This window comes from Salmo salar, chromosome ssa25 (assembly GCF_905237065.1).
Source record: "Salmo salar chromosome ssa25, Ssal_v3.1, whole genome shotgun sequence".
Lineage (NCBI taxonomy): Eukaryota > Metazoa > Chordata > Actinopteri > Salmoniformes > Salmonidae > Salmo > Salmo salar.
Genome location: NC_059466.1, coordinates 20781800 through 20808559, shown reverse-complemented (window position 1 = coordinate 20808559; position 26760 = coordinate 20781800). Strand labels below are relative to the sequence as shown.

Genomic DNA, 26760 nt, shown 5'->3' with positions numbered 1-26760 from the left:
ATATTTTTTGACATTATATTTCCACACTATGAGGTCGAAATAGCACGTTGAAATTCAAAAAAGTATGATAATGCCAATTTAGTGTAAGTGTAAGCTTTTTGAAAATAATTGCAGTAATTTCAGCCTGTTCAGTTGGGACGGACTTTTTGGCCCACAGCATGACATCACAATCTGATTATTCTGACCAAATAACCAGTCATATTTTATTTGCATATGTACAGTGCATTTGGAAAAGTATTCAGACCCCTTGGCTTTTTCCAAATTTTGTTACGTTACAGCCTTATTCTAAAATTGATAAAATATATTTTTTCCCTCATCAATCTACACACAATACCCCATAATGACAAAACAAAACAGGTTTTTAGAAAATTTGGCAAATGTACAGATGTGGCAACAAAAAAACACACCTACTCATTCCAGGATTTTTCTTTATTTTTACTATTTTATACATTGTATGAGTAGGTGTGTCCAAACTTCTGACTGGTACTATATATATATATATATATATATATATATATATATATATATATATATATATATATATATATATATACATATATATACATAACTGAAATATCACATTTACATAACAATTCAGACCCTTTACTCTGTACTTTGTTGAAGGACCTTTGAGAGTGATTACAGCCTCGAGTCTTCGTGGGTAAGACGTTACAAGCTTGGCACACCTGTATTTGGGAAGTTTCTCCCATTCTTCTCTGCAGATCCTCTCAAGCTCTGCCAGGTTGGATGGGGAGCATCGCTGCAAAGCGATTTTTAGGTCTCTCCAGAGATGTTAGATCGGATTCAAGTCCGGGCTCTGGCTGGGTCACTCAAGGACATTCAGAGACTTGTCCCGAAGCCACTCCTGCGTTGTCTTGGCTATGTGCTTAGGGTCGTTATCCTGTTGGAAGGTGAACTTTCGCCCCAGTCTGAGGTCCTGAGCACTCTGGAGCAGATTTTCACCAAGGATCTCCCTGTACTTTGTTCATCTTTCCCTCGATCCTGACTATTCTGCAAGTCACTGCCCCTGAAAAACATCCCCACATCATGATGCTGCCACCACCATGCTTCACCGTAGGGATGGTGCCAGGTTTCCACCAGATATGACGCTTGGCATTCAGGCCAAAGAGTTCAATCTTGGTTTCATCAGACCAGAGAACCTTGTTTCTCATGGTCTGAGAGTCCTTTAAGTGTCATTTGGCAAACTCCAAGCGAGCTGCCATGTGCCTTTTACTGGAGGAGTGGCTTCCGTCTGGCCTGATTGGTGGAGTGCTGCAGAGATGGTTGTCCTTCTGGAAGGTTCTCCCATCTCCACATAGGAACTCTGGAGCTCTGTCAGAGTGACCATTGGGTTCTTGGTAACCTCCCTGACCAAGGCCATTCTCCCCTGATTGCTCAGTTTGGCCGGGCGGCCAGCTCTAGGAAGAGTCTTGGTGGTTCCAAACTTCTTCCATTTAAGAATGATTTGTCATTATGGGGTATAGTGTGTAGATTGATGAGGATTTATTTAAAATATATATATATATATTAGAATAAGGCTGTAACTTAAGAAAATCTGGAAAAAGTCAAGGGGTCAGAATATTTTCCGAATTTACTGTATCCGGCTACTTTGAAGGGGAATGCAGGGTAGGTTTTAGTCTAGACCACTGGTTTTCAAACCTAGTCCAGGGGACCCAAAGGGTTGCACATTTTTCCCTGGGACCAGGATTGAGAACCACTGGTCTAGATGATCTTATCTGTCAATCAGGGCTGTGTATGTACACTACCGTTCAAAGGTTTGGGGTCACTTAGGCCAGCATCCCGGAGTTGCCGCTTCACTGTTGACGTTGAGACTGGTGTTTTGCGGGTACTATTTAATGAAGCTGCCAATTGAGGACTTGTGAGGCGTCTGTTTCTCAAACTAGACACTCTAATGTACTTGTCCTCTTGCTCAGTTGTGCACCGGGGCCTCCCACTCCTCTTTCTATTCTGGTTAGAGTCAGTTTGCGCTGTTCTGTGAAGGGAGTAGTACACAGCATTGTACGAGATCTTCCGTTTCTTGGCAATTTCTTGCATGGAATAGCCTTCATTTCTCAGAACAAGAATAGACTGATGAGTTTCAGAAGAAAGTAGTTTGTTTATGGCCATTTTGAGCCTGTAATCGAACCCAGAAATGCTGATGCTCCAGATACTCAACTAGTCTAAAGAAGGCCAGTTTTATTGCTTCTTTAATCAGAACAACAGTTTTCAGCTGTGCTAACATAAAGGGTTTTCTAATGATCAATTAGCCTTTTAAAATGATATACTTGGATTAGCTAACACAATGTGCCATTGGAACACAGGAGTGATGGTTGCTGATAATGGGCCTCTGTACGCCTATGTAGATATTCCATAAAAAATCTGCTGTTTCCAGCTACAATAGTCATTTACAACATTAACATTGTATTTCTGATCAATTTGATGTTATTTTAATGGACAAAAAATGTGCTTTTCTTTCAAAATCAAGGACATTTCTAAGTGACCCCAAACTTTTGAACGGTAGTGTAAATATATTTAAATTTGTATCACCACGCCCAAGACTGAGCACTTCAATGGCAAAATGAAGGCTCAAGGAAATAAATGATGAAAAAATGTACTTGGAAATAAACACACAAAGTGATATATTAGACATTAAAAAACTTAAGCCCCGTTTATACCTGGTTTTAACTTGCGTCTTTTTTTCCTGATCCACATTTTGATTTATGCCCACATTTGTAGGCAGGTTTAGATGATTAAAAGACACATTGTGATCTGGTTGCCATCAGGTCTTCCTGACCACCTCTAGAGGTAATCAGATGCATTCTGCCTGGATGTCTTACAAGTGTAGACGGATCTGGACAGTGAATCCATTTAAATCATCATTATTCCAAATCATTGACAGGTGTCACCATTGACTTATGGCATCAATATGTATCTTAAAATAAATAAATACATATTATTTTGAAGGAATATCTGTCAAATAATTTGCATACATGGAGGAACCAGGATATCTGGTCACAATGCGGACACAGTGGCCAGATAAGAGACACATTTTACTACCATGTGTAGATGCAACGGCTACAATGTGGGCACAATCATAATGTGGATAAGATCAGGACAAAGGACGCATGTTAGCACCAGATATAAACAAGGCTTGAGTCTGTAGAACACCAGCGCGGTCTCTCTGGATGTGTCTGAAATGGCCCAATATTCCCTATATAGTGCACTACTTTTGACCAGAGCCCTAGGGGAACCCCCTGTCTCTGAGTCTCTCACCTCCCTTCTTGTAGAACACCAGCTCACTCTTAAATTCCCCCCTGTCGTCCAATGCCCCCTGGATCTTCGCCGTCAGCTGGTCGCTGGTCTCCGGCCCGTACAGGAAATGACATGCGCAGCTCTTCTGCATCAGTTCGGCGCGGGCGTAGCCGGTCAGCTCACAGAAGCCGTCAGAACAGTAGACGATGGGGTAGAGGGACTGTACCTGGGCGTTACCCAGGACAAAGTTACTGTCTGTAGTAGAAGGGGGAGAGAGAGGGAGGGGAGGAATAAAGGGAGAGTGGGAGAGAGAGGTAAAGAGGGAAGGAGGAAGAGGGAATGAGAGGGACAGAGAAAGAAGAGAGAGGGGTTATAAAACTAAGAAGATGACATAAGGGACATTTTGTATAAGGAATACCTGGGATAGGATAAAGTAATCCTTCTACCCCCCCCAAAAAAAAAAAAGATATAGAAGTACTATTGTAAAGTGGTTGTTCCACTGGATATCATAAGGTGAATGCACCAATTTGTAAGTCGCTCTGGATAAGAGCGTCTGCTAAATGACGTAAATGTAAATGTAAATGTATAGCTCTGAAATGATTAATTATCAGCTCGGCTCATTTGAGTTTCAGGTTCATTTTCATTCCAACAACTTTTCTCTTCGTAAGCAGCAGGGAATCATCAGCCTTGTATTGGGACATCACTGTGCTCCAGGAAAACCAAAAAGAAAGAGAGACATGAGGGGATGGCCCAATGTACTGTAGACAGACATGCCAAAATGTCCTGTTCTTTCATTACGGTTTCATGTAAAAGCCAGAACAGATTTGGTTTTCTGTCACTAACAATGTCTCATGTAGGGACAAACATGCCCCAACTTGAACCTCCATTTGTTGTGTTGATGGGTCTGGTCTCTCATTGTGGAGATGCGTCAGAGGGAGTGTGTGTGTGTGTGTGTGCGAGTGTGTTTCTCTGTCTTTGTGTCTGTGAGTGTGAGTGTGTGTGTGTGTTTCTCTGTCTTTGTGTCTGTGAGATGTGTGTATGTGTGTGTGTGTCTAGTTTCACGCTCTGAATTCTGTGTGCCTGTCTCTTTGGGTGTGTGTGTGTTAGGTTGAATAGAACATTTGATCTGTCCCTTCTCTATTCTATTCACCTTTTCAATTTGAGCCCGCGGCAATCGAGATGGACAAATATTCCCCTTGAGTATTTATTGCTTACTGTCCGGTTATTCATATTGATCCATCAATCGCAGGTCTCCTCTGGGAGATGCTTTTGTAAATATTTGATGTTGTAATGGTTCTGGAGGGGAGATTGCTGTATTCTGCTGTGTACTGCTGTGTACTCTATGTACTGTGTAGATGGTAGATGTTCAATTGAGCCATGAAGTTGATTTGACTGCTGTAATGACGTGTGGGAAGAACGAAGGAGAGAACTAATCAAATCACTGAGACATGAACATAAACAGAATGTCAACACACCTGACTATGTGTGAGGGGGTGTTTGTGTGGGAAGGGGGTGAGGATGAATGTATGTGTATGGAGATGGAGAGAGAGTGCGCGCGCGTGTGCGTGTGCATGTGTGTGTGTGTGTGTGTGTGTGTGTGTGTGTGTGTGTGTGTGTGTGTGTGTGTGTGTGTGTGTGTGTGTGTGACTGAGCAAGATCGAGAGTGAGAAAAAGGAGATGAAAAGTTGCACAGTCAGCTAGAAAGTCAAACTGGAGAGAGGGAGGCATAGTGGACAGTAAAGCATAGCTGGCAACTGATCTGTTGGAGCCAATGAGTTTAACCCATCCCTCAGTGTAAGCCGGTTAGGGTTGTGTGGTCTCCTCATATCTCCCAGGGTGCGTCCAAAATGGCACCCCGAGAGTGCACTACTTTTGACGTATAGGGGAGTGGAAAAGCAGTGCACTATAAAGATCATAGGGTGCCATTTGGGCTCAGTGTGGTTGGAGCATTTGGCCTATATGGGCTGGCTGGGCTAGAACTCCCTGGGGGCACGCTGAACACTCACAACCTCTGGAGTACAGCCAGATGGCCCTCAATGATTTAGCCAGCACAGTACAACACTGATCATGCAACAGGTGTTTACATGGGAGAGAGAGAGAGAAACTGTGTGTACACATGTGAGTGTGTAGGTTAAAGTGGAACTGACAGCGTTTTAACTACTTTGTAGATATGAAACAAACATACAATCATAATATCAGTCAAAACATCAAATTCTGAGTTTATGCTACAAAACCAACTATATAAGAGGTTTTAAAAATAGGTTCTATTAGATTCAACGTTCCATGATGTACACAAAGGAATTGTTGGCAGAATAGATGGATGCAGTTCAATGCATGATTTAATATAATCCACCAATACATTTCTTGGTAGTCCAAAAAATATTGCTCAGGTTATAAATCACATTTTACATTTATATTTACGTCATTTAGCAGACGCTCTTATCCAGAGTGACTTACAAATTGGTGCATTCACCTTATGATATCCAGTGGAACAACCACTTTACAATAGTACATCTATCTTTTTTTTGGGGGGGGTAGAAGGATTACTTTATCCTATCCCAGGTATTCCTTAAAGAGGTGGGGTTTCAGGTGTCTCCAGGAAGGTGGCCTAGTGCATTGATTACTGCCTCCATTTGAGGTACACTTTTCAATGACTCAATATTTTGGGCAAACACTGACTAATGTAACTAAGGCTGGGAATGTCAATACAATGAAACTAGCAAGGGCAATGATCACAAGTCAGTCATAACGTGGCTAATAGGCTAGCATATCTATTTATGTAGCAAGCTAAAAACATGGAGCCTAATGTTAGCTAGCTAGCTGCTAGAAGGATGTAATTTCATTGGAGGAGTGGGTGAGTGACTGACTTTTTCCCTTCGTTTTTTGGTGGCTCTACATAGCTAGAGATGCAGGTGTTATTTGGTTAGCTAGCAAGAACTTGAATGATTGTTATCCAGTTAGCATATCGCTTGCGTTCGTAAATTCACTCTGGCTCTACTCCGATTTCAGAGCACTCTCGTCTGAGTATGCCAGAGCGCAGAAAAACGGATGAATTTACGAACGTGCAACACCTGCTGAATATGACCGGTTTCAGTAAACGTAGGCAAAAAAGTAATAGTTAATCACGAACGCTCTAACATGAAAACAGCCTAACCAGCTCTGCTAGGGTGAGTAAAATGGTCAGAGTGAGGTATTCTCTCATTTGTATCTGGAAGTAGCTAGCTAGCAAGCTAGCCAACTTTAGCCAGTTAGCTTGGGTGCTTGGTTGGGACAAGCATGCATTGGCAGGCAAGCTGCAGAAGGACGTTTATCAGTGCAATTTTGACGGCCAACTAGCTGAAAAGGTTTGAGAGGGTTTATCTAATGTTCCTTCGTTAGATTTTAGCTCATCTTGCTCTGGCTAGCATTAGTTGTTGATCTTGTTGATGTGCATAACTGTGGGAGAGAGAGCCTATCTTTTCAGGGTTGTTTGATCAATAGAACTGTAAAGTTCCCAAATGTAAGAGGAATCCTGTGGTATGTATTTATTTGCAGAAATCCATTCAGGTGTATTTTGTGGCTTTTAGCAAATGTGTTCTAAAGTCACACTTTTGCAACTGCCTGTAAACACACAGTCCAGTTTAAAGTGAATGATGACAGGCCTGTATAAAGGCCTACTGTAGCTCTGATTAGCTATAGCACACCAGTCTGTGTAGACTCTGGTCAAGACAGATGTTTTATTTACTGCCTATTAATTGTCCAAATGCACATCTGCTTTCCCACTCTATTTAATTTGTTTTAACCTTTATTTAACTAGGCAAGTCAGTCACTTACTTTCAATGACAGCCTAGGAACAGTGGGTTAACTGCATAGTTCAGGGGCAGAACAACAGATTTTTACCTTGTCAGCTCAGAGATTTGATCTTGCAACCTTTTGGTTACTAGTCCAACACTCTAGCCACTAGGCTACCTGCCGCCTCTATATTGCTATAGCATTTTCACAAATGCCTTACTTAACACTCTAACCATCATTCCCAAACATTTTAAGAATTTAGGAAAATGTGAAAACGACCATATTTAAGTGCTTGCTTATCAGAACATGTTTTAAAACGTGTCATTCTTTCTGGGGGTGTATATGAACAGATTTTAATAAGATTTCATCTCGCTAAAATGCTGTCAGTTCCACTTTAAGTACTGTTCAAAGAGATCAGCCCGCTCATCAGTCAATGAGGAAATCCATTGCGTTCTCATAATCACTCTTAATCGTTTCCTGGCAAGTGGCCAATTCTCTTCTCACTTCCTTGAAAGCTCATTTAACATCTCCTGCTGGTTCAATTCTTCTGGTTCAATTCACTGATTGATAGATAACTGCAGAGGAATCAGCTACCTGAGTTTATTGCGAAACAATATATTGCCTTCTTCCTGTGGGTCCACAGGACACTATGCTACGCTAACAATAATGGCAACTAGGAGAGACCAAAGATTATCTATTATATTGACAAGATAGCCGAGTGACCGTTTTAACAATGGAAATACATGTCCTCAATCACTGAAGGCAGGTGAGATCAGGTGGGCGGTAAATCCTCTCGCTTTGCTTCTTTATCTCTGGAGAGACACAGGAATTTGTGTGGCCACTCTCTTTCATAACGTGATTTTAAGATGTTTAACAGCAAATTCACATCAAAACAGCTCCCATGGCACTTTGAGACGGTCGAGTAAAAATTGAGACATTGGTTTCTTTATAAACAATCAGCCTCTACATGTTTACTTTGATTACTTTTTGCTTCTTGCTAGCCGTTGCCTGGATACAGTTCCCATATTAAAAAGCCAGACCCGCTGATTGCATTGATCATTGTCCAGATCTCTTTTTTTCTCCTGATTTTCTCTCTTTCTGATGCCCCCCCTCTCTTTCTATCTTTGTCTATTTTTATCTACCTCTATCGCTGTTTCTCTCCCACCCTCTTTCCCTCCCTCCCTCCCTCCCTGCCTCCCTCTTTCTCTCCCTCCACCCCCCTCTCTTTCTTCATCTCTCTCATTCTCTCTACCTCTCCCCCTCTCACTCTCTACCTCCCCCCCCCCCATCTCTCCTTCTCCTCATTATAGACACCTTAGTGTGATAGAGGTTCAGACATGGCTATACTGGAGTAATTGATGTCTCTAACATTCCCTGTGATACCGCTCACTGCTCTGCCCTCTTTTTGTTCTCCTCTTTTCCTTATAATGTTTTTTTCATGAGGGTCTGTCAGTTCTGTGGGACATGGGAGTTGAGTCACTGTGTGAACTGTCCCTGTTCACTATGCAGAGTGCAAATGAAGGACAATAGTTCAGTTGTCCAGCCATGCCAGAGACTCTGAGCCACTCTTGATGAAACCCATGTTTGTTGGGGTTCATCCCTACTTTGCAACTTTCCTGTACATTCCAAATCAAAGAACCTGTATCTTGTTATTTGTCAGAGCTCTCTTTGCTCTTTGATATAAAGGTTGGAGTAGAAGGCCGTTACAATGTCAATGAGAAAAGCCACCATCCCCAATCTCATCAAATTGTCAATTGAGCAATCCACTTGTGCTCTGGGCAACAGACTGAATAAATGAACAGGTATGAACAGTAGCACCAGTGCAGCGCGGCTGTGAGGTGCTCCTGGCAACAGCCCCCTTAGTATTGTCCAGGCTCTGAAATCAAAGCGCTGTACTTCAGATGGTGACAAGTGAGAAATTAGATTTTTAAAATGACAGTTGAAAGGTTGTCACGAGAAACAACAAGGTGGAAATCCACAGTGTTCTGTTCTTGTTATTCCCTTGATTGTTTGTGGGGGGGTTATTTGTGTGTGTGTGTGTGTGTGTGTGTGTGTGTGTGTGTGTGTGTGTGTGTGTGTGTGTGTGTGTGTGTGTGTGTGTGTGTGTGTGTGTGTGTGTGTGTGCCTGTATGTGTCCTACATTGATAAGTAGGTCTATGTGTTAATAATAAACACATTGAAACACCCCTGGCTAGTTTAGTCTAGACATTAATAATCAGTGTTGGGACCGTGACCCGTGAAGGCCGTGTAAGATTTAAACAGCCAATCAAAATTGGCGAATAAATGAAATAACAGTTTTGAAGCATCCACTTTGCTGCTGCTGGTACAAGCCTGCCCAGAGTTATATATAACCCGCGGTATGTTAATCACAACTTAGTTTGCAAAGACTGCATGAAATATGTATTCAATACATGGACTGTATGACCCAGGTCTCTTTTTTACACACGATATGAATTTATAACTAACGCTTTGTCATGGACCATTTGATGCAACAGAGGGGGAACCTGTCTGGCTGTCTGAACTGCTTGGGAAGCAGATTTGGTTTATTTATTTACACTGAACAAAAATATCAACGCAACATGTAAAGTGTTGGTTCCACTTTTCATACGCACAAAAAGCTTATTTCTTTCAAATTCTGTGCACACATTTGTTTAAATCCCTGTTAGTGAGCATTTCTCCTTTGCCAAGATAATCCATCCACCTGACAGGTGGGGCATATCAAGAAGCTGATTAAACAGCATGATCATTACACAGGTGCACCTTCTGCTGGGGACAATAAAAGGCCACTCTAAAATAAGCAGTTTTATCACACAACACAATGCCACAGATGTCAAAAGGAGCATTTCTGTCTGTACTAAAGCCATTTTGTGGGGGAAAACAAATTCTGATTGGCTGGGCCTGGCTTCCCACCCATGGCTGCACCCCTGCCCAGTCATGTGAAATCCATAGATTAGGGTCTAATTAATTCATTTCAATTGACTGATTTCCTGATATGAACTGTAACTCTTTGAAATTGTTGTATGTTGCGTTCATATTTTTGTTCAGAATACTTTCATAACCGAGTCTTTGGGCCTGCATTCTGAACGTGTGCATACAGAGACACTTGAGGGCTATGTGGTTAAGCTCTAACCGTAGGGGTGTATAATAACATGAAGTCACTGGCTCCTCTCTCTCTCTCTCTGTTAATCAAGTAGTCATAGAAATGTAGTCAGCGTGACAGCACGTGGTAGCAGAGCATAGCGGAGAGGCATGGTGAAGTGCCGTTGACTCACTCTCCAAAGACAACCCTCTACTGCAGTCACTCAGAATCCAAATCTCTGATCTTATCAGCATAGTCTATATAGCATTACTCTGTTTGCAGATGTATGCTTCTGCAGTGTACATTTTGTATTTAACCTTTATTTAACTAGGCAAGTCAGTTAAGAACAAATTCTTATTTCTAATGATGGCCTACCCCAGCCAAACCCTAACCCGGACAACGCTGGGCCAATTGTGCGCCGCCCTATGGGACTCCCAATCACGGCCGGTTGTGATACAGCCTGGGATCAAACCAGGGTCTGTAGTGACACCTCTAGAAGTGAGATGCAGTGCCTCAGAGCACTGCACCACTCAGGAGCCCATGCCCGTGCCAGTGTGCTATGGTGTGCTACATGACTGCAATTTCAATCAGACACCAGATATTAGCATTCTCCTTCAGTTTGAGGGCCTCTAGACAGTGAATCCCTTACAGTATACATGGGTATGGTGACAGTGCCCCCAGTGGCCAGGAAGTTTAATAGCAGGGTCTCTCTTTCTCCACATCTCAATGTTGTTGTTTTGTGTTCCATGTCAAACCCACAAGTAAAAAGTGTGAGAAGTCTAGTCTGTTGTCTCTGTTTGATTTGCTAGGCTGGCTGTGTGAACAAGAGGGTAGAGGGAGAAAGAGAGAGGGTGAGGGTGAGATTGGGATATGGCTCTGGCCAAAGTAGCTATTGAGCCTTGAAGAATAATCCAAGATGGCTGACATTGGCAAACTGCAGATGTTGGGCTGTGGGTTATAACTGTGTGTGTGTTGCTGGACAGCAAATCATTATTTAGTTATAAGGGGTACTACTAATCACCTAAACAATAGGTACCCCCACATACTCCAAACAATTGTTTAGGGTACTATGGAGTACTTTGGGGTACCTGTTTAGGGTGATTAGTAAGATCCGTTATAAGGGCTATTGGGCTACACTCCGTACTTTTCATTGGAGCTGCTTGGTCTCTGGCCATGTGAGGAGTTGGATTGAGTCTCTCACACACACACACACACCCCGTCCCTGGCCTCTCTAACCCACACACACCGCTGACAGAACGTTGGGCTACACACACTCCCTGCACTCCAGCTGCTCCATGTATTAGTCTCACAGCAAACACACACACACACACACACACACACACACACACACACACACACACACACACACACACACACACACACACACACACACACACACACACACACACACACACACACAGAGCTCTATGAATATTACATTCTTTAGTGGACGGGGGTTGGTCACTGAAATACACACACAGATATTCAGACAGCTAACACACAAACTTCTCAAACACACATACACTCAAAGACATATACAACACACACACAAACACTCAATGTATTGAGTTTTCCCAATAACTTATCTATCTACCAGGTATCCATGGTTCTCAGGCATGGTGCCAACGACCAGGGCTGGTGACATTGACCGTCTGGATTTATTAAAATCTGATCCTAGACCTACTATGGAAATCAGTTTGAGGACGGACCCCTCACAGTTTAACTGAACCCAAGTCGGTGCCAATTCCAAACGGTGCATAGTCATCAAGCACTTCAATCTAAGCCCAAACAGACAGTCAAGTCAAATCCAGTTGACAACTCCAGTCATTAAGCCCCTCAATCCAGATGCTTGTTGCGGTTGTTGTTAATCAATTAATCCTATTGATTAGCTATCGATTGATGGAAAGTCACACAGACCAGGTTACACAGATTCACTAATTAGTCCCTGGTTAAATGACAAGGATGGAAAACTAGATCAGCGTCCTGAACGCGGAACGAGAGGGCTCAGTTTGTTGTTTTGAACGTTTCTGAACAAGTGTTTTCCTGACTGAGTTTAATTAAAATAATCTACCTGTTGAACTTGGACCCTGCGACGCGTGGCCTCAGATGCTGGGACCGCTACTATCTCTGCTGGGATCTTACAAACCAAAAGTCTGAAGCTGCTTGGTCTGCTAGCATCGCTGCTATCAAGCTAGTTAGGCTTCCTTGACAGCTTGAACACAGCACACAACGCGGTTAGCCCTTGCGGCTGGGACTGCGGATGGTCCCAGGCTTGTGGCTTTTTAAATTCCTGCTTTTGCTGTTTTCCATCTGCCTTGCGACTTGTCCTGGGGCTTGAACTGCGTAGAGTACCAGCGTTAGCCTACGCTGCTCCCATGCCGCCCAAAGCTAATGGAGAGGACAGTTTCTCTATCACAGGTGCGTAATCTTTTAAATCCACAAAAATGTGCGTACAAGCAGTTATTACAGCAACAGGGAAAGCGCTTAAAGAGCTTTGTCCAAATAACGGTGGATTCAATGAACAAAAGAATGGACGATCTGACCAGTGAGGTCCAGGACCTTAAGAACAGTTTGCAGTTCTACCAGGGAGAGGTGGATGTCCTGAAAGAGGATTGCAGCTCAGGTGACAGACCCAGGCCGATAGTGGTCAAGTTCCTATGGTTCAAGGACAAGATGGCTGTTCTGGAGAGAGTCCAAGAACTTGAGAGGAATCAACACACTACTCGGAAGCTGTGTGCCAGAGGCGGAAATAACTTATCCCAGCCATGAAAGCTGCCAGAGAGCGTGGGGACATTGCTTACATCCACTACGACAGGCTAATTGTCCATCCTCCGTCCCAAACGCCTGGGTGTAGTAAAAGGGCCAAGCTTCTGGGTCAGTAGCTTCAGCCCCACATCTCTCTCTCTCTCACACACACACACACACACACACACACACACACACACACACACACACACACACACACACACACACACACACACACACACACACACACACACACACACACACACACACACACACACACACACACAGCAACTGGTACTCACAAGTGACTGATTGACTTACTCTATTAGCCGAACAAGATTCTTTACATGCTGATTTATTTTTTATATTATGTCTATCTCCGATAAGCTACCCAGGAAAGGGCAAAAAATAGCCCAGATAATTCCCTTGATAATGTAGCAATACAACGTCTACAAAAGAGACAGGAATGCCTATGGAGGGGGTGTTGCTGTATATGTTCAGAGCCATATGAGAGGGGATCTCATGTCTAATGATGTTGAAGTGGTGTGGTTGCATGCTCACCTGCCTAATCTAAAGCCTATTATTTTGGGGTGTTGCTATAAGCAACGAAGTGCTAACAGTCCGTATCTGCATAATATGTGTGCAATGCTTGATAATGTGTGTGATGTTAAGAGAGATCTATTTTCTAAGTGACCTGAAAATAGACCGGTTTTCATGTAGCTGTCTGCTCAAGAGGAAGCTGCTTACTGAAACCAGCGCCTGTAATCTGGTTCAGGTTATGAATCAACCTATAAGGGTCTTTACAAACAGTACAGGAACTATATCATCCACATGTATTGATCACATTTTTATCAATGCTGCAGAACTCTGCTCTAAAGCTGTATCCGTACCTATTGGATGTACTGATCATAATATAGTGGCAATATCTAGAAAAGCCAAAGTTCCAAATGCTGTGCCTAAAATATTGTATAAGAGATTCCTATGTTGAAGATACAAAAAATATGTGTTGGTCTCATTTGTGTAATGAGGAGCATCCACATTCCCTAAGTTCTAGATGAATCTGTTGAACAAGTCGATGGGGAGAAGTATGTCTGTAATAAAAAGACGCTCTGCTTTTTGACACCACACTCCACAAAGCAAGTCCTGCAGGCTCTAGTTTGATCTTATCTTGATTATTGCCCAGTCATATGGTGCTGGACCTTGTTAAGCTGCAGCTCGTCCAGAACAGAGCGGCACGTCTTGCTCTTCATTGTAATCAGAGGGCTAATATTAATACTATGCATGCCAGTCTCTAAAAACAAATTAAACAACAACTCACTGCACAACGCCTCTACCCCATGTGACCTACTGTGTCTGTATTGACATGTACAGTACCAGTCAAACGTTTGGACACACCTACTGTAGTCATTCAAGGGTTTTTCTTTATTTGTACTATTTTCTATCATGTAGAATAATAGTGAAGACATAAAAACGATGAAATAACATATGGAATCATGTAGTAACCAAAAAAGTGTTAAACAAATCAAAATATATTTTGTATTTTAGGTTCTTCAAAGTAGCGACCCTTTGCCTTGATGACAGCTGTGCACATTCTTGGCATTCTCTCAACCAGCTTTGCCTGGAATGCTTTTCCATCAGTCTTGAAGGAGTTCCCACATATGCTGAGCACTTGTTGGCTGCTTTTCCTTCACTCTGCGGTCTAACTCATCCCAAACCATCTCAATTGGGTTGAGGTCGGGTGATTGTGGAGGCCAGGTCATCTGATGCTGCACTCCATCACTCTCCTTCTTAGTCAAATAGCTCTTACACAGCCTGGAGGTGTGTTTTGGGTCATTGTCCTGTTGAAAACAAATTATAGTCCCACTAAGTGCAAACCAGATGGGATGGTGTATCACTGCAGAATGCTGTGGTAGCTATGCTGGTTAAGTGAGCCTTGAATTCTAAATAAATCACAGCCAGTGTCATTAGCAAAGCACCCCCACACCATCACACCTCCTCCTCCATGCTTCACGGTGGAAACCACACATGCGGAGATCAACTGTTCACTTACTCTGCATCTCTCAAAGACACAGCAGTTGGAACCAAAAATCTCCAATTTAGACTCATCAGACCAAAGGACAAATTTCCACCAGTCTAATGTCCATTGCTTGTGTTTCTTGGCCCAAACAAGTCTCTTCTTATTGATGTCCTTTAGTCGTGGTTTCCTTGCAGCAATTCATCCATGAAGGCCTGTCTCCGCAGTCTCCTCTGAACAGTTGATGTTGAGATGTGTCTGTTACTTGAACTCTGTGAAGCATTTATTTGGGCTGCAATTTCTGAGTCTCGTAACTCTAATGAACTTATCTTCTGCAGCAGAGGTAACTCTGGGTCTTCAATTCCTGTGGCGGTCCTCATGAGAGCCAGTTTCATCATAGCGCTTGATGGTTTTTGGAACTGCACTTGAAGAAACTTTCAAAGTGCTTGAAATTTTCCGGATTGACTGACCTTCATGTCTTAAAGTAATGATGGACTGTCGTTTCTCTTGCTTATTTGAGCTGTTGCTTTCCTCTGTATTCACTGTGTGCAGAATGTGATTGTGCGTAGGGAAATATGATATGAGTCGTACTACGTGTGTGTGTGTGTGTGTGTGTGTGTGTGTGTGTGTGTGTGTGTGTGTGTGTGTGTGTGTGGCTAATGCCTGTTGCAGGACTGACTAGTTATTTGGTTTGCCTGGTAATAAAAGCGCCTTTGAAGGATCTCTCTGCAGCAGTTTTGAAAGCAAGGGGAAGGGTTGTTTGAACGTGCATCTTTCACACACACACACACACATGGGTGGGTCTGCTACGGTGCTAAATGTCAGTATGTTTGTGCTTGTGTGTGAGAGAGAGGGAATTCATGCAGATATGTAGTGTCATCCAACAGTATTCAATGCAACATTCCTAAACCATGGGCATCTGCTTTGAAAACCAAAACAACATTCACTGCCACCACAGAATGCGGCCTTTTTCAGTTTGAAGCTTGTTAAAAAAAATAAAAATATGTGTAAAACTGGGGTTTGGACATTAGACAGCAAGCAATTTCTCAGCACTGAGCGACTGGTGAGTGCAGGGTGGGTGTGGGTTTGGCAGTCTTATTACCAAGCTGGCTGGCCTGAGCTGCTGTGTGTGTGTGTGTGTGTGTGTGTGTGTGTGTGTGTGTGTTCATGCGTCCGTGTGCGTGTGTGTGCTCACAAGAGAAGGGGCCGAGCCCCGCACCACACAACACTGACTGCAGGGCACAGAGAGCAGGGGGAGCAAGACTCCAAAAGACTTACAAGGAACAAAAACGGGGGGAGGGGCATGCACGTGCCTGTGTGTGTGCATGCCTACGTGCATCAAAGACGAGAGAGAGGAAGTGGAAAAGAGAGAGTCAGACAGATAAAGGCAGTGAGAATGAAAGAAATAGACAAAAGGAGACTTAAGAGAATTACAGAACTACAATAGAGTTAGACTACCATTGGGCAATAAAAGCCAATGTGTACTATACATGAAATTGGTTGGAATCTCCAGCTCTGGCCCTGGCTTTGGCCCTGAGCTGTCAAGATGATAATTAATGCCTGACTGGATGCCACAGAGGCCAGGGCTAAAAACAATACTTTTTTCCAAAATAGATCAGCATAGAATGCAATTACTGCGCCAATTATCCCTCTGCCATAAAACAATACAACCCTTCAATCAGTGTGTTTGTGTGTGTGTGTCTGTCTGTGTCTACCACCTGAAGACTCCAGCTCCAACTCAACACACTGCCAGTGAGTGGTCTCTCTGTGTGGGGCAGGGATGAATATAGATCTGCTGTCAGAGGAATGAGAACAGGACACTGTGTGCTTGCTTGCTTTTTTCAGACTAGGATCATGCGTAAGGAATAAAATCAATAAGACACATCTAACAATGAGGAGATTTGCACAACACAAACATAATATAAGTGGTGTGCCTCGTTTGACTTAAAATCAAACCCATTCCGAAAGGTCTGAGAACATGTGATATCTGCCGAGGTTGACTCCTGGCCTTGGATTCTATTGGGAGAGGCTCCTTGGGTTCATTCTGAGAACACAAAGAAGGAGTGAGAGGACTGAAGAGAGAGAGAGAGAAAGGGCGTTGGAGTGTGTGAGAAAAGAGGAGAGAAGAGGGCGGAGAGAGACTCTTCACAGAAGGGCAGACTATTCTCTCCTCTGGGACATGCTGTGGAGTGCCTCTCTTCGATTCTCCTCTCATTTATAGAATGAACCCACACTAATGCCTTCTGAGAGACTGTCTTTCTCCTCTACAGAAAGAACTGAGGAGGTACTTGAAAGGTGTGTGAAAGGCATGTCAACTCCACAGAGGTTCCTATCAACGTTAAAGCCAGGTCAAACGGGTTCAGAGAGTTGTGGTGCACTGTAGAAACTAAGATAAGGAATTCTTTTCTTTACGGCATCTTCTTCAGATTCAATAACAAGATTAATATCAAGTGTGAGTCACTATAAGTGGTCAGTAAGGGGTGAACTAACAAGAAGCTGGGTGATGCACAGTAGCCATTTTGCACCTGATTGCTCATCACTAGCCTGTCAGTTGTTGCTTTTTTAAGTTCAGGCTGTGTTTCGCATGTCTGTTCTGCAGCACTTATGCTGGTATTGTCAACTCTACTGTGATATGCAAAAGTAATATAGGGTTACACTAATGTCTTACAGACCTCAATCACCACTATTCCTTCCATTCTGATAGAGAGGAAGTCATAGCAGTTACTCACTTGCTTCTGGCTAGTGTTGTTCCACACATCACTTTTATCTGAGTGAAGGCTGAGTTAATGGAGACAAATAAGCCTTTTCTCTTCCTCTCCCTCCTCTTTCTCCTCTCCCTCCTCTCCGATCTGCGCTCTCTTTCTCTAAACTGAGAGTGGCTGGGTCCCACACAGACATCACATAGGATCAGACGGGGTGAGAGACGTTGATCACAACAAAGAGAGAATTGAAGAAAAGGAAAGTGAGACTTTTAGGAATGAAACAGCCAGTAGTCTCTTCCTCTCTAAGACAGACTGGTGTGAGTAGTCTCTTCCTCTCTAAGACAGACTGGTGAGAGTAGTCTCTTCCTCTCTAAGACAGACTGGTGTGAGTAGTCTCTTCCTCTCTAAGACAGACTGGTGAGAGTAGTCTCTTCCTCTCTAAGACAGACTGGTGAGAGTAGTCTCTTCCTCTCTAAGACAGACTGGTGAGAGTAGTCTCTTCCTCTCTAAGACAGACTGGTGAGAGTAGTCTCTTCCTCTCTAAGACAGACTGGTGTGAGTAGTCTCTTCCTCTCTAAGACAGACTGGTGAGAGTAGTCTCTTCCTCTCTAAGACAGACTGGTGAGAGTAGTCTCTTCCTCTCTAAGACAGACTGTAAACCACAGTTAGACACTGCCGGACCCGGTAGAGACGTGTGACATCCAGTACAGTATGGCATTGATCCTGCCACACGCAACACACACAGACCTGTTCACATCCAACAATCCACTGATCAACACACTTCTCAGCACATGCTTTGACACAAATACACTCACACCCTCTCAGGCAAACAGATCACTAACACATACATACACTCTCTGTCCCTCTCTTCCAAACTGGTGGAGCAGAGCAGATGACAGTGGAGATAATAAGTAGGAATGGAAATGAGTTGCTGTCATAGCCAGCACCATGGGACGATGTAAGAGCTGAAATAGAGAGTTTGTACTTTAACTATTTGCACATCATTACACCACGGTATATAGACATAATGACATTTGAAATGTGTAATGTTTACTGTTAATTTTTTATTGTTTATTATCTTTTTCACTTGATTTGGCAATGTAAACATATGTTTCCCATGCCAATAAAGCCCCTTAAATTGAAATTGAGAGGGAGTGAGAGAGAGAGAGAGACTTGGTTATTCTGTCTGGTTGGTTAAACTCTGAAAATAGTTTTGACATTTCCATACCTTCCCTATCTACTACTTCCCTATCTACTAAGGATCATTTAGCTATTTGATTTTGAATTTTAGGACCCTTAGGTATAAAAAATATTTTGGCCTTACTGCTATTAGCCCATAGAAACGCATTGAATAACAGATTCATACAGTACATGGAAAAAAACAGTCCAAAAATGAATCAAAAGGAAGTTTGTTTAAAGTGTCTGTCCTATATCTGAGAGATAGAAGAAAGATTAGGAAATCATTTATGTATTTTTGACCCATATTTAAAAAAAGAAATTGGGCACTAAACTACTTCCATATATACTTCCATTCAACCAACATGTATGTGTTCGTGAGAGTCTCACCTTTCCATAGAGGGGTCATATTAGTGTGTAGCCCAAACCGTTCGGACGCTACTGACATTTTCGTGAGAAGACCAATTTTCGGGACGTCACATGGTCTGACAAACACCACTGTAGCTCGGCCACCTTCCACCGCAGATGCGGAAGGCCGCCATTGATGGATGCGGTGGATTGATATCTTTAGCTTAAACAGCTGGATTTTGATGGGAATATTTGTATTATGCTAATTATATTTCCACAGGGGTTAAATAAGGAAAGCATGTTTCATAACTCATCTTTTCACACTTACATAAACACAGGACTACACTCACACAAACACACACAAACACATTCAGAATATTGCCTTAATCTACATCTGACAACCATAGAACAGTGGAGCATGTAGTCGGAGGGAGGCAGAGCATCAGAGGGAACAGCCTCTGCACTAGAAACACCAGATGATATAGAACTCCTGGGTTGACAGCTACTCTGACAGCTACTCTGACAGCTGAGTGAAGCAGTGTGGATGTGGGTTAGAGAGACGTGTGTGCCGTGTGTCTGCTCTTTACATGTGGAGCCAGGTGTGTGTGTGTGTGTGTGCGCGCACGTGCGTATTTGTGTGTTTAAGCCAGCATGTATATTTTGATGTATGCGTGTGTGTTTGTGTGTGTAGGAGGCTGTGTTGCCAGGCGACATGCACCAATTGTGTTTCCTTTGGTTTCCACGGAGACAGTGGCGGATGGGGCTTTGATGAGGGAGGTACACAATAACACTGTGGTCTAGTGAAAGGCCCTATAAACTCAGCAATATGAGACAACAAGGGAGTTGGAGAGAGACATTCATCTATCCTCTCTACACTAACAGACCAACAGCAAAAATGCTGTACACACATTGCTAGATAGAAGTGAAAATAATGTACTGATGGGACTGAAGCGTCCTCTAAAAACAGGACTGGAAATCAAATGACTTGTTCGTTCAATAAAAAAGAAGCACAAGACAACTGCGCTGACCGCAGGCCATCTTCGAAGGGGCTCTTCGGATGTATTTTGAGGACAGGTGTATCAATATTAACCAGGGTTAAAATGCTGAAATTGGATATCCATATTTACTCCTACGTTATTCTCTTTTATTCTCTAGTCTAAACCGGCGGAGAGCAGTTCTGGCTAGAATAATGTGTTTCGACAATGCTGAGGTAGGTAATGATACAGGAGATCCATATTTACTCCAACATTATTTCTCTATTATAAAAATGTATTCCCTAACTCAGTGAAGAGCAGTTCTACTCTGAATAAGGCTTTTCGACAGCGCAATATTGCAGTATAGGTCTGGGCGTTTGGTAAATACACAACTGTTCATTAATAATGAGTGGTGTGGAGCCTGATGTGGCAGATATGATAACATTCTATTCTTATTTAGCCCTCTCTGTTGTTCATTAGACAGAGGAATGTTCTGGACCATTTGAATGATAAGGACGGTAATGATGGCAATTATTTTCAGTTCATTTGCATACTGATCGTAATATTGCCGATAAACCAAGGTGAAATTGCAACTAATGTTATGACTACTGACCAGGGCCCGGTTTCACAAAAGCATCTTAAGGCTAATTTAGTATTAGAACCATAGGATCCTATGATTCTAACAATGAATCACTTTAATGAAACATGGTGTTAATGTCCAATCAGACTGTATTACTGCAAATAACTAGCAAAAGGTTAACTCCCAAACTTCTCATTAGCCTTAAACACGTCCATGAAATGGCTGAAAAATTTAGCTGCGCTGATCAGTAGGGACTCAGTCAGACACCCCAGCCCTGTGTGCCTGTTCCTGGGGAGTGGAGGGAGATGCCAGCCCTGAGAGATGTTGCCTGTTCCTGGGGAGTGGAGGGAGATGCCAGCCCTGAGAGATGTTGCCTGTTCTTGGGGAGTAGAGGGAGATGCCAGCCCTGAGAGATGTTGCCTGTTCCTGGGGAGTGGAGGGAGATGCCAGCCCTGAGAGATGTTGCCTGTTCCTGGGGAGTAGAGGGAGATGCCAGCCCTGAGAGATGTTGCCTGTTCCTGGGGAGTGGAGGGAGATGCCAGCCCTGAGAGATGTTGCCTGTTCCTGGGGAGTAGAGGGAGATGCCAGCCCTGAGAGATGTTGCCTGTTCCTGGGGAGTAGAGGGAGATGCCAGCCCTGAGAGATGTTGCCTGTTCCTGGGGAGTAGAGGGAGATGCCAGCCCTGAGAGATGTTGCCTGTTCCTGGGGAGTGGAGGGAGATGCCAGCCCTGAGAGATGTTGCCTGTTCCTGGGGAGTAGAGGGAGATGCCAGCCCTGAGAGATGTTGCCTGTTCGTGGGGAGTAGAGGGAGATGTCAGCCCTGAGAGATGTCACCTTGTACGGGGGAGTTGTAGAGGTAGGCATCACTCTGCGGGAGTAGAAGTAACTCCAGTCAGAACTCCCCATCCAGGTGCCTGGTCATGGGGATTTGCCAGTGGGAGGTATCTGTCACCACTAGCTCACCTCCCTGAGGTTCTAATGGGGAACACTGCATCTCTGTAAATCTCTCCAGCTCCAATTAGTGGGTGTCAACCTACCTCAGGCATGGCGTGGGCGCAGACAGGAAGGCAGCTTCTGCGGATCCAAGATCAGTTCTGGGCAGGAGCTTTTTGGTGAGTCACATAGAATTTTGGAAGTGTTCCCTCGTCAACACAGTACACAACCACTCTGTCATTTTGTTAATCTGTCATTCTGTTATTCTGTCTACCTGCCTGTCTGTGTGCCTGCCGGCCTACCTACCTGCCTGCTTCATCTGACTGCCTGCCTTGTTGACTTGGGGAACATTCCCAAGGTGGAATAGATCCTGCAGCCGCTGTGTGTTTGTACGTGCGTGAGCTGTCCACATTCCATGTCCCTGCTTCCTGCCTCTGGCCTCCCTCTAGTTCCATTAGCAACAGGCCAGCAGCCAAACTGATTTACCACGGAGTCTGCTAAACTTATGAAAAGTGTGTTTACCCTGTCGACGCTGTTCTCTCTCTCGCACACACAAATACAGTTGTTGTTCATAACCTGTGATAAGGAGAGTGAGCTGGGCAGTCAAACTTGATACAGCTCAGTGCAGTGACGTGCAAATGGTCAACTTTAAGGCCATCTTCCCCAACTCAGCCATTCATCAACGCATCGATGACAATAATCCATAACGTTTTTCAGCGACCTTTTCTCAGACCCTCAGCAATCATGTTTTGAACTCAGGACACTGAAACCTGGACGAATATCACATGCTTTAAGGATTGATAGCATAAGAGAGGATGTGGCTCTCGGGTTGAAAAATAGTTCTGTGTCTAGCCAAAGGAAATAGGGGGAGCGGGAGGGGGGGGGGGGGATCAGAGCTCTTAGGGCGCACTACAATCATGAGCTCACTCAGAACCAGCTCCTCCAAACCACTCTAATTCAACAACTGTAAGGCCATGGAAAATCAGATATATTGTTAGATTCTCTATTGCTACCCTGTGTGTGTGCGTGCATGCATGTGTGTGTGTATGCCTACCGTGTATGTTAATGTGTGTATTATCATTTGGGTGGGACACAAGGGTCTAAAACATGCCACAAGCTCCAGTCTCCATACCTGCCCATTTTGCATAAACTCATACACTCAATGTCCTCTCTCCTCTGACACACCATTAACGGCTCATTAGGAAGGTGGCTGGTGGTAAAAGGAAGTTGATCATTAACCCTGTGGGTAAGGCAGCTGTGGTCGTCACGGAAACAGCTGGCTTCCCCCAGCTGGTGTCGGGGTTGGTTCCTTGTTCGTTGTCAATCATTTGCTTATTGGTGAAATCAGCAATCAGACAATATCTTTAAGTAAACCAATCATTCATGTATTAATGTAATTGCAGACAGAAGTTGACAACGGGAACACAGTATGTATGTTTCAGAGTAAGTTCTGCTCCCCACCTAAAGACACAGCTGATTATATACATGTGATCACTCCCTGGTGGAATGATCACCTACGTCAATGTATGTGTGTATCAATAAGCTGAGGTTACCTTTTAAGGCGACCTAGTACAGTAGCTTCTCTGAATTTATTAGCATTGTCTGTCACACAAGATCAAAATGTCAAAACCAAAAATCTCACAACAGCCAGGGCTTAACCCCAAAGACTAATGTAGATGCTTGTGCAACGTATAGTGGCAGAGTTATAGACACATAGCAACAGTATCTTATTATAAGGCCTGCAGAAAAACATATGAATCTTAAGGTCCCCTTAATCAATAATGGGGAGGGTCTTTGGGAGCCACCCCCTACACTGGTGTGACGAGGGTCAAGCTCCAGTCAGGTAAAAGTCCCACACACAAACGAACACACACACATATTTTAAATACTTTATACTAATCCACAAATCACATTACAGTCGAGAAGGTTTCAAACATTTCAAACGGTATGGATATCTGGACACTTATTGATACAGATGGCACCACCTTCTCCACACAGCAAGACTGCAAATGACCACTGACACAGAGCAGTACCTCGCTAACGTTAGCTGCTTTGCCTTTGTTCTATGCAGGTCTGCAATCTGAAAGCCATGTACTGTCAGCTTATGTACATGGCTGAGTCTCCTGAAAATCAGCACCAAAAGCTTTCACTGTTTAAAGCGTGACATGAGGGGCTGGTATTTCAGTAACTTGTCACACACACAGCCAGTCTCCTCAAATGATCTTCCAGACCCATACATTTTCACTACACCTCCTCAGCCTGTGTTACCCAGAGTGTCAAAATGTTTTCTGTTTCCTGCTCTATCCGTCTCCCTGTTGCTGCTAGCTGAGCTTATCGGCCTGCTGTTCAGCAGCTGCGGGAGAATGAAAGCAATGAAAGCCAGAGAGAGACACACTACACGCCTTTCCACATCAAACCAACGACTGGGTCTCTTCTGGCAAACGTTTCTGTTTGTTTAAAATCAGTGGGTGGGAGAATTCTGAACGTGACGTGACAGCCGCATATTCTCTTCTCTCTTCTAATATTCTTTGACTCAACAAGTGAAGGGAAGGGAATTGGCATGTCGTTTTTCCTAATGTGAGAAAGTAATACAGGCTGGGTCTGAACATAATTATTAACAAGTTGGCTGCAGACCTGGGTTCAAATACTATTTGAAATCTTTCAAATACTAAAAGCGTTTGCTTTTAGCCTGCCTGGATGACAGAAAGGCGGGTTTTGCAGTTTTGCAAATATTAGTTAATTGAACCAGCCAAGGTCAATCAAGTCCAGATAAAGTATCTGAAATAATTTCAAATAGTATTTGAACCCAGGTCTGATTGGCTGAGTCAGCCCATGGATGGTGATGTAATAAACTTCTGATTCTGGAGGTGAGGTTAGGAACATTGAGCAAAAATGGCAACAGTAGGTTCAGAGAGGGACAGAGAGAGACAGATATGAGAGAGAGAGAAGCCAGAGAGAGAGAGAGAGTGCGAGAGAGAATAAGACAGGCTTGAAATTTGATCTCATCTGTGGCACTAAAATAACCATCACAAATTGATTTCCAGGAATAAGGGGCATGAAAGTGACACTGTGCTCTGTGGGGGTGTTGCAGTGATGTGGTAGAGGGGGGAGGTTGAGTATGTTTTGGGTATTGCTCCATTTAGCATCCATGTAATTGTCATGAATCTTTATTGTCATGAATCTTGACCTGCAGGCAGAAATGAGTGATTTCCACATAAAAATGTATGAAAATGTGATTTTTTGTCTTATTGAAGGTTAGGGTCAGACATTAGGGTTACCAGTGTGTTTAAGGTTAGTGCTAGGTTTGATGACCACATGGCTGTGCCAGCTAGTAACCACTTTGCAGAGCTGCCTCCAGGGCAACATTCATGACAATAAATGCCAGCCAGCTAAACATTCACTTCCTCTCATAATCCATATTGTTTGCAGGCCCCCCATAGAACTACAGAGAACTCCCTGATCCATCTTAATTTACTATTGAAGTGTAGTCTTGTACGTACACACACATTTTAAATACTTTATTTGAATCCACAAATCACATCACAGTCGAGTAGGATTCAAACATTTCAAACGGTATGGATATCTGGACACTTATTGATACAGATAGCACCACCTTCTCCACACAGCAAGGCTGCAAATGACCACGGACACAGAGCAGTACCTTGCTAGCTGCTTTCCCTCTGTCCTATGCAGGCCTGCAATCTGAAGGCCACCTACTGTCAGCCTATGTACATGGCCGAGACTCATGAATATCAGCACTATAACCGAGGCTGTTAAGGCGTGACACGAGGGGACGGTATTTCAGGAACTTGTCACACACACACACACACACATTTATTTTACTCCTTTGTGGACACCAAAGAATTGATTCCCATTCAAAAACCTATTTACCCTAAACCTAACCCTTAACATAACCCTAACCTTAACTCTAACCGCCTAACCCTAATTCTAAACCTAACCCCTAAGCCTAAAATAGCCTTTTTTCCTTGTGTGGACCGGCGAAATGTCCCCACTTGCCCAAATTCTCCTTGTTTTACTACCCTTGTAGTAAAACCAAACATACATGCACGCACACACACAGCCAGTCTCCTCAAATGATCTTCCAGACCCATACATTTTCACTACACCTCCTCAGCCTGTGTTACCCAGAGTGTCAAAATGTTTTCTGTTTCCTGCTCTATCCGTCTCCCTGTTGCTGCTAGCTGAGCTTATCGGCCTGCTGTTCAGCAGCTGCGGGAGAATGAAAGCAATGAAAGCCAGAGAGAGACACACTACACGCCTTTCCACATCAAACCAACGCCTGCCTTGGAGGGCTAATGAAAAAGGGAAAAAGGAGGGAGAGGTAGAAAGAGAGAAAGGAGAGGGTGGGAGAGAGAGGTGCTAAAGAGAGAGAGAGAGAGAGAGATGCTACAGAGAGAGAGAGAGAGAGAGAGAGAGAGAGAGAGAGATAGATAGATAGATAGATGCTACAGAGAGACAGGCTTGAAATTTGATCTCGTCGGCACTATGGGGAGTAGTGAACTACATATGGAATAGGGTGCCATTTGGATCTCATGGACAGACTTTAGGCTTGGTCCCCCAGTCTCCAGCCATGCTAAATCTCATCAACATTAACAACCATCAAGTGCTAAAAACATGTCTCTAACCAGAACAGCCCACTCCTGATGTGAACATTCCTGTTGTGAGGGTAATACCTTGTCTTACTTCATTTTTCATAGCAGTGTTGACATTAGAGAATATGGCCGAAAGATGAGGCATGGGGGATGGAGAAAAGAGTGAGAAACAGAAGCAGAGCTGAGGACAATCTCATTGGCCCCTACTCAGGTTTCAGTATGAGGGGTGTGTAGAACAGCAGACAGAGCAGAGTCTCTATTGTATTTCTCCCAAACCACCTCCACTATCACCCGGACCAAACCATGTTTCTAGGAGAATACTTTTTCCCACGATTGGACAAACTGCAGCAGGGGTCATTGAGTGATAGTTTCCCTTACATTTTGACTTACATGTACATCATCTGAGTTTCAGCATCGTACTCAGACCGCTGTTTCTTATTCATCTCCAACCCAGACTCTGGGAAGGTTGAACTTTCAGAGAGCTATTGTTTGTTTCCGTCTTTCAGAAACACTTCAAAGCAAACAGAGGCAGGCAAATTCATCACCAGTAGAGAAATAAAGCACCAGGGATGA

General features: G+C 43.6%; 1 protein-coding gene across 1 annotated transcript in view; it reads right to left on the bottom strand.

The window, feature by feature from the left end:
- Positions 1–26760, bottom strand: part of kcnh3 (potassium voltage-gated channel, subfamily H (eag-related), member 3) — a 207856-nt gene that overhangs the window by 91053 nt on the left and 90043 nt on the right. Inside the window, exon 2 of the mRNA XM_045707463.1 lies at positions 3274–3507. Within this exon, the coding sequence (XP_045563419.1) occupies positions 3274–3507 (234 nt within the window). The remainder of the gene's footprint in view (positions 1–3273; positions 3508–26760) is intronic.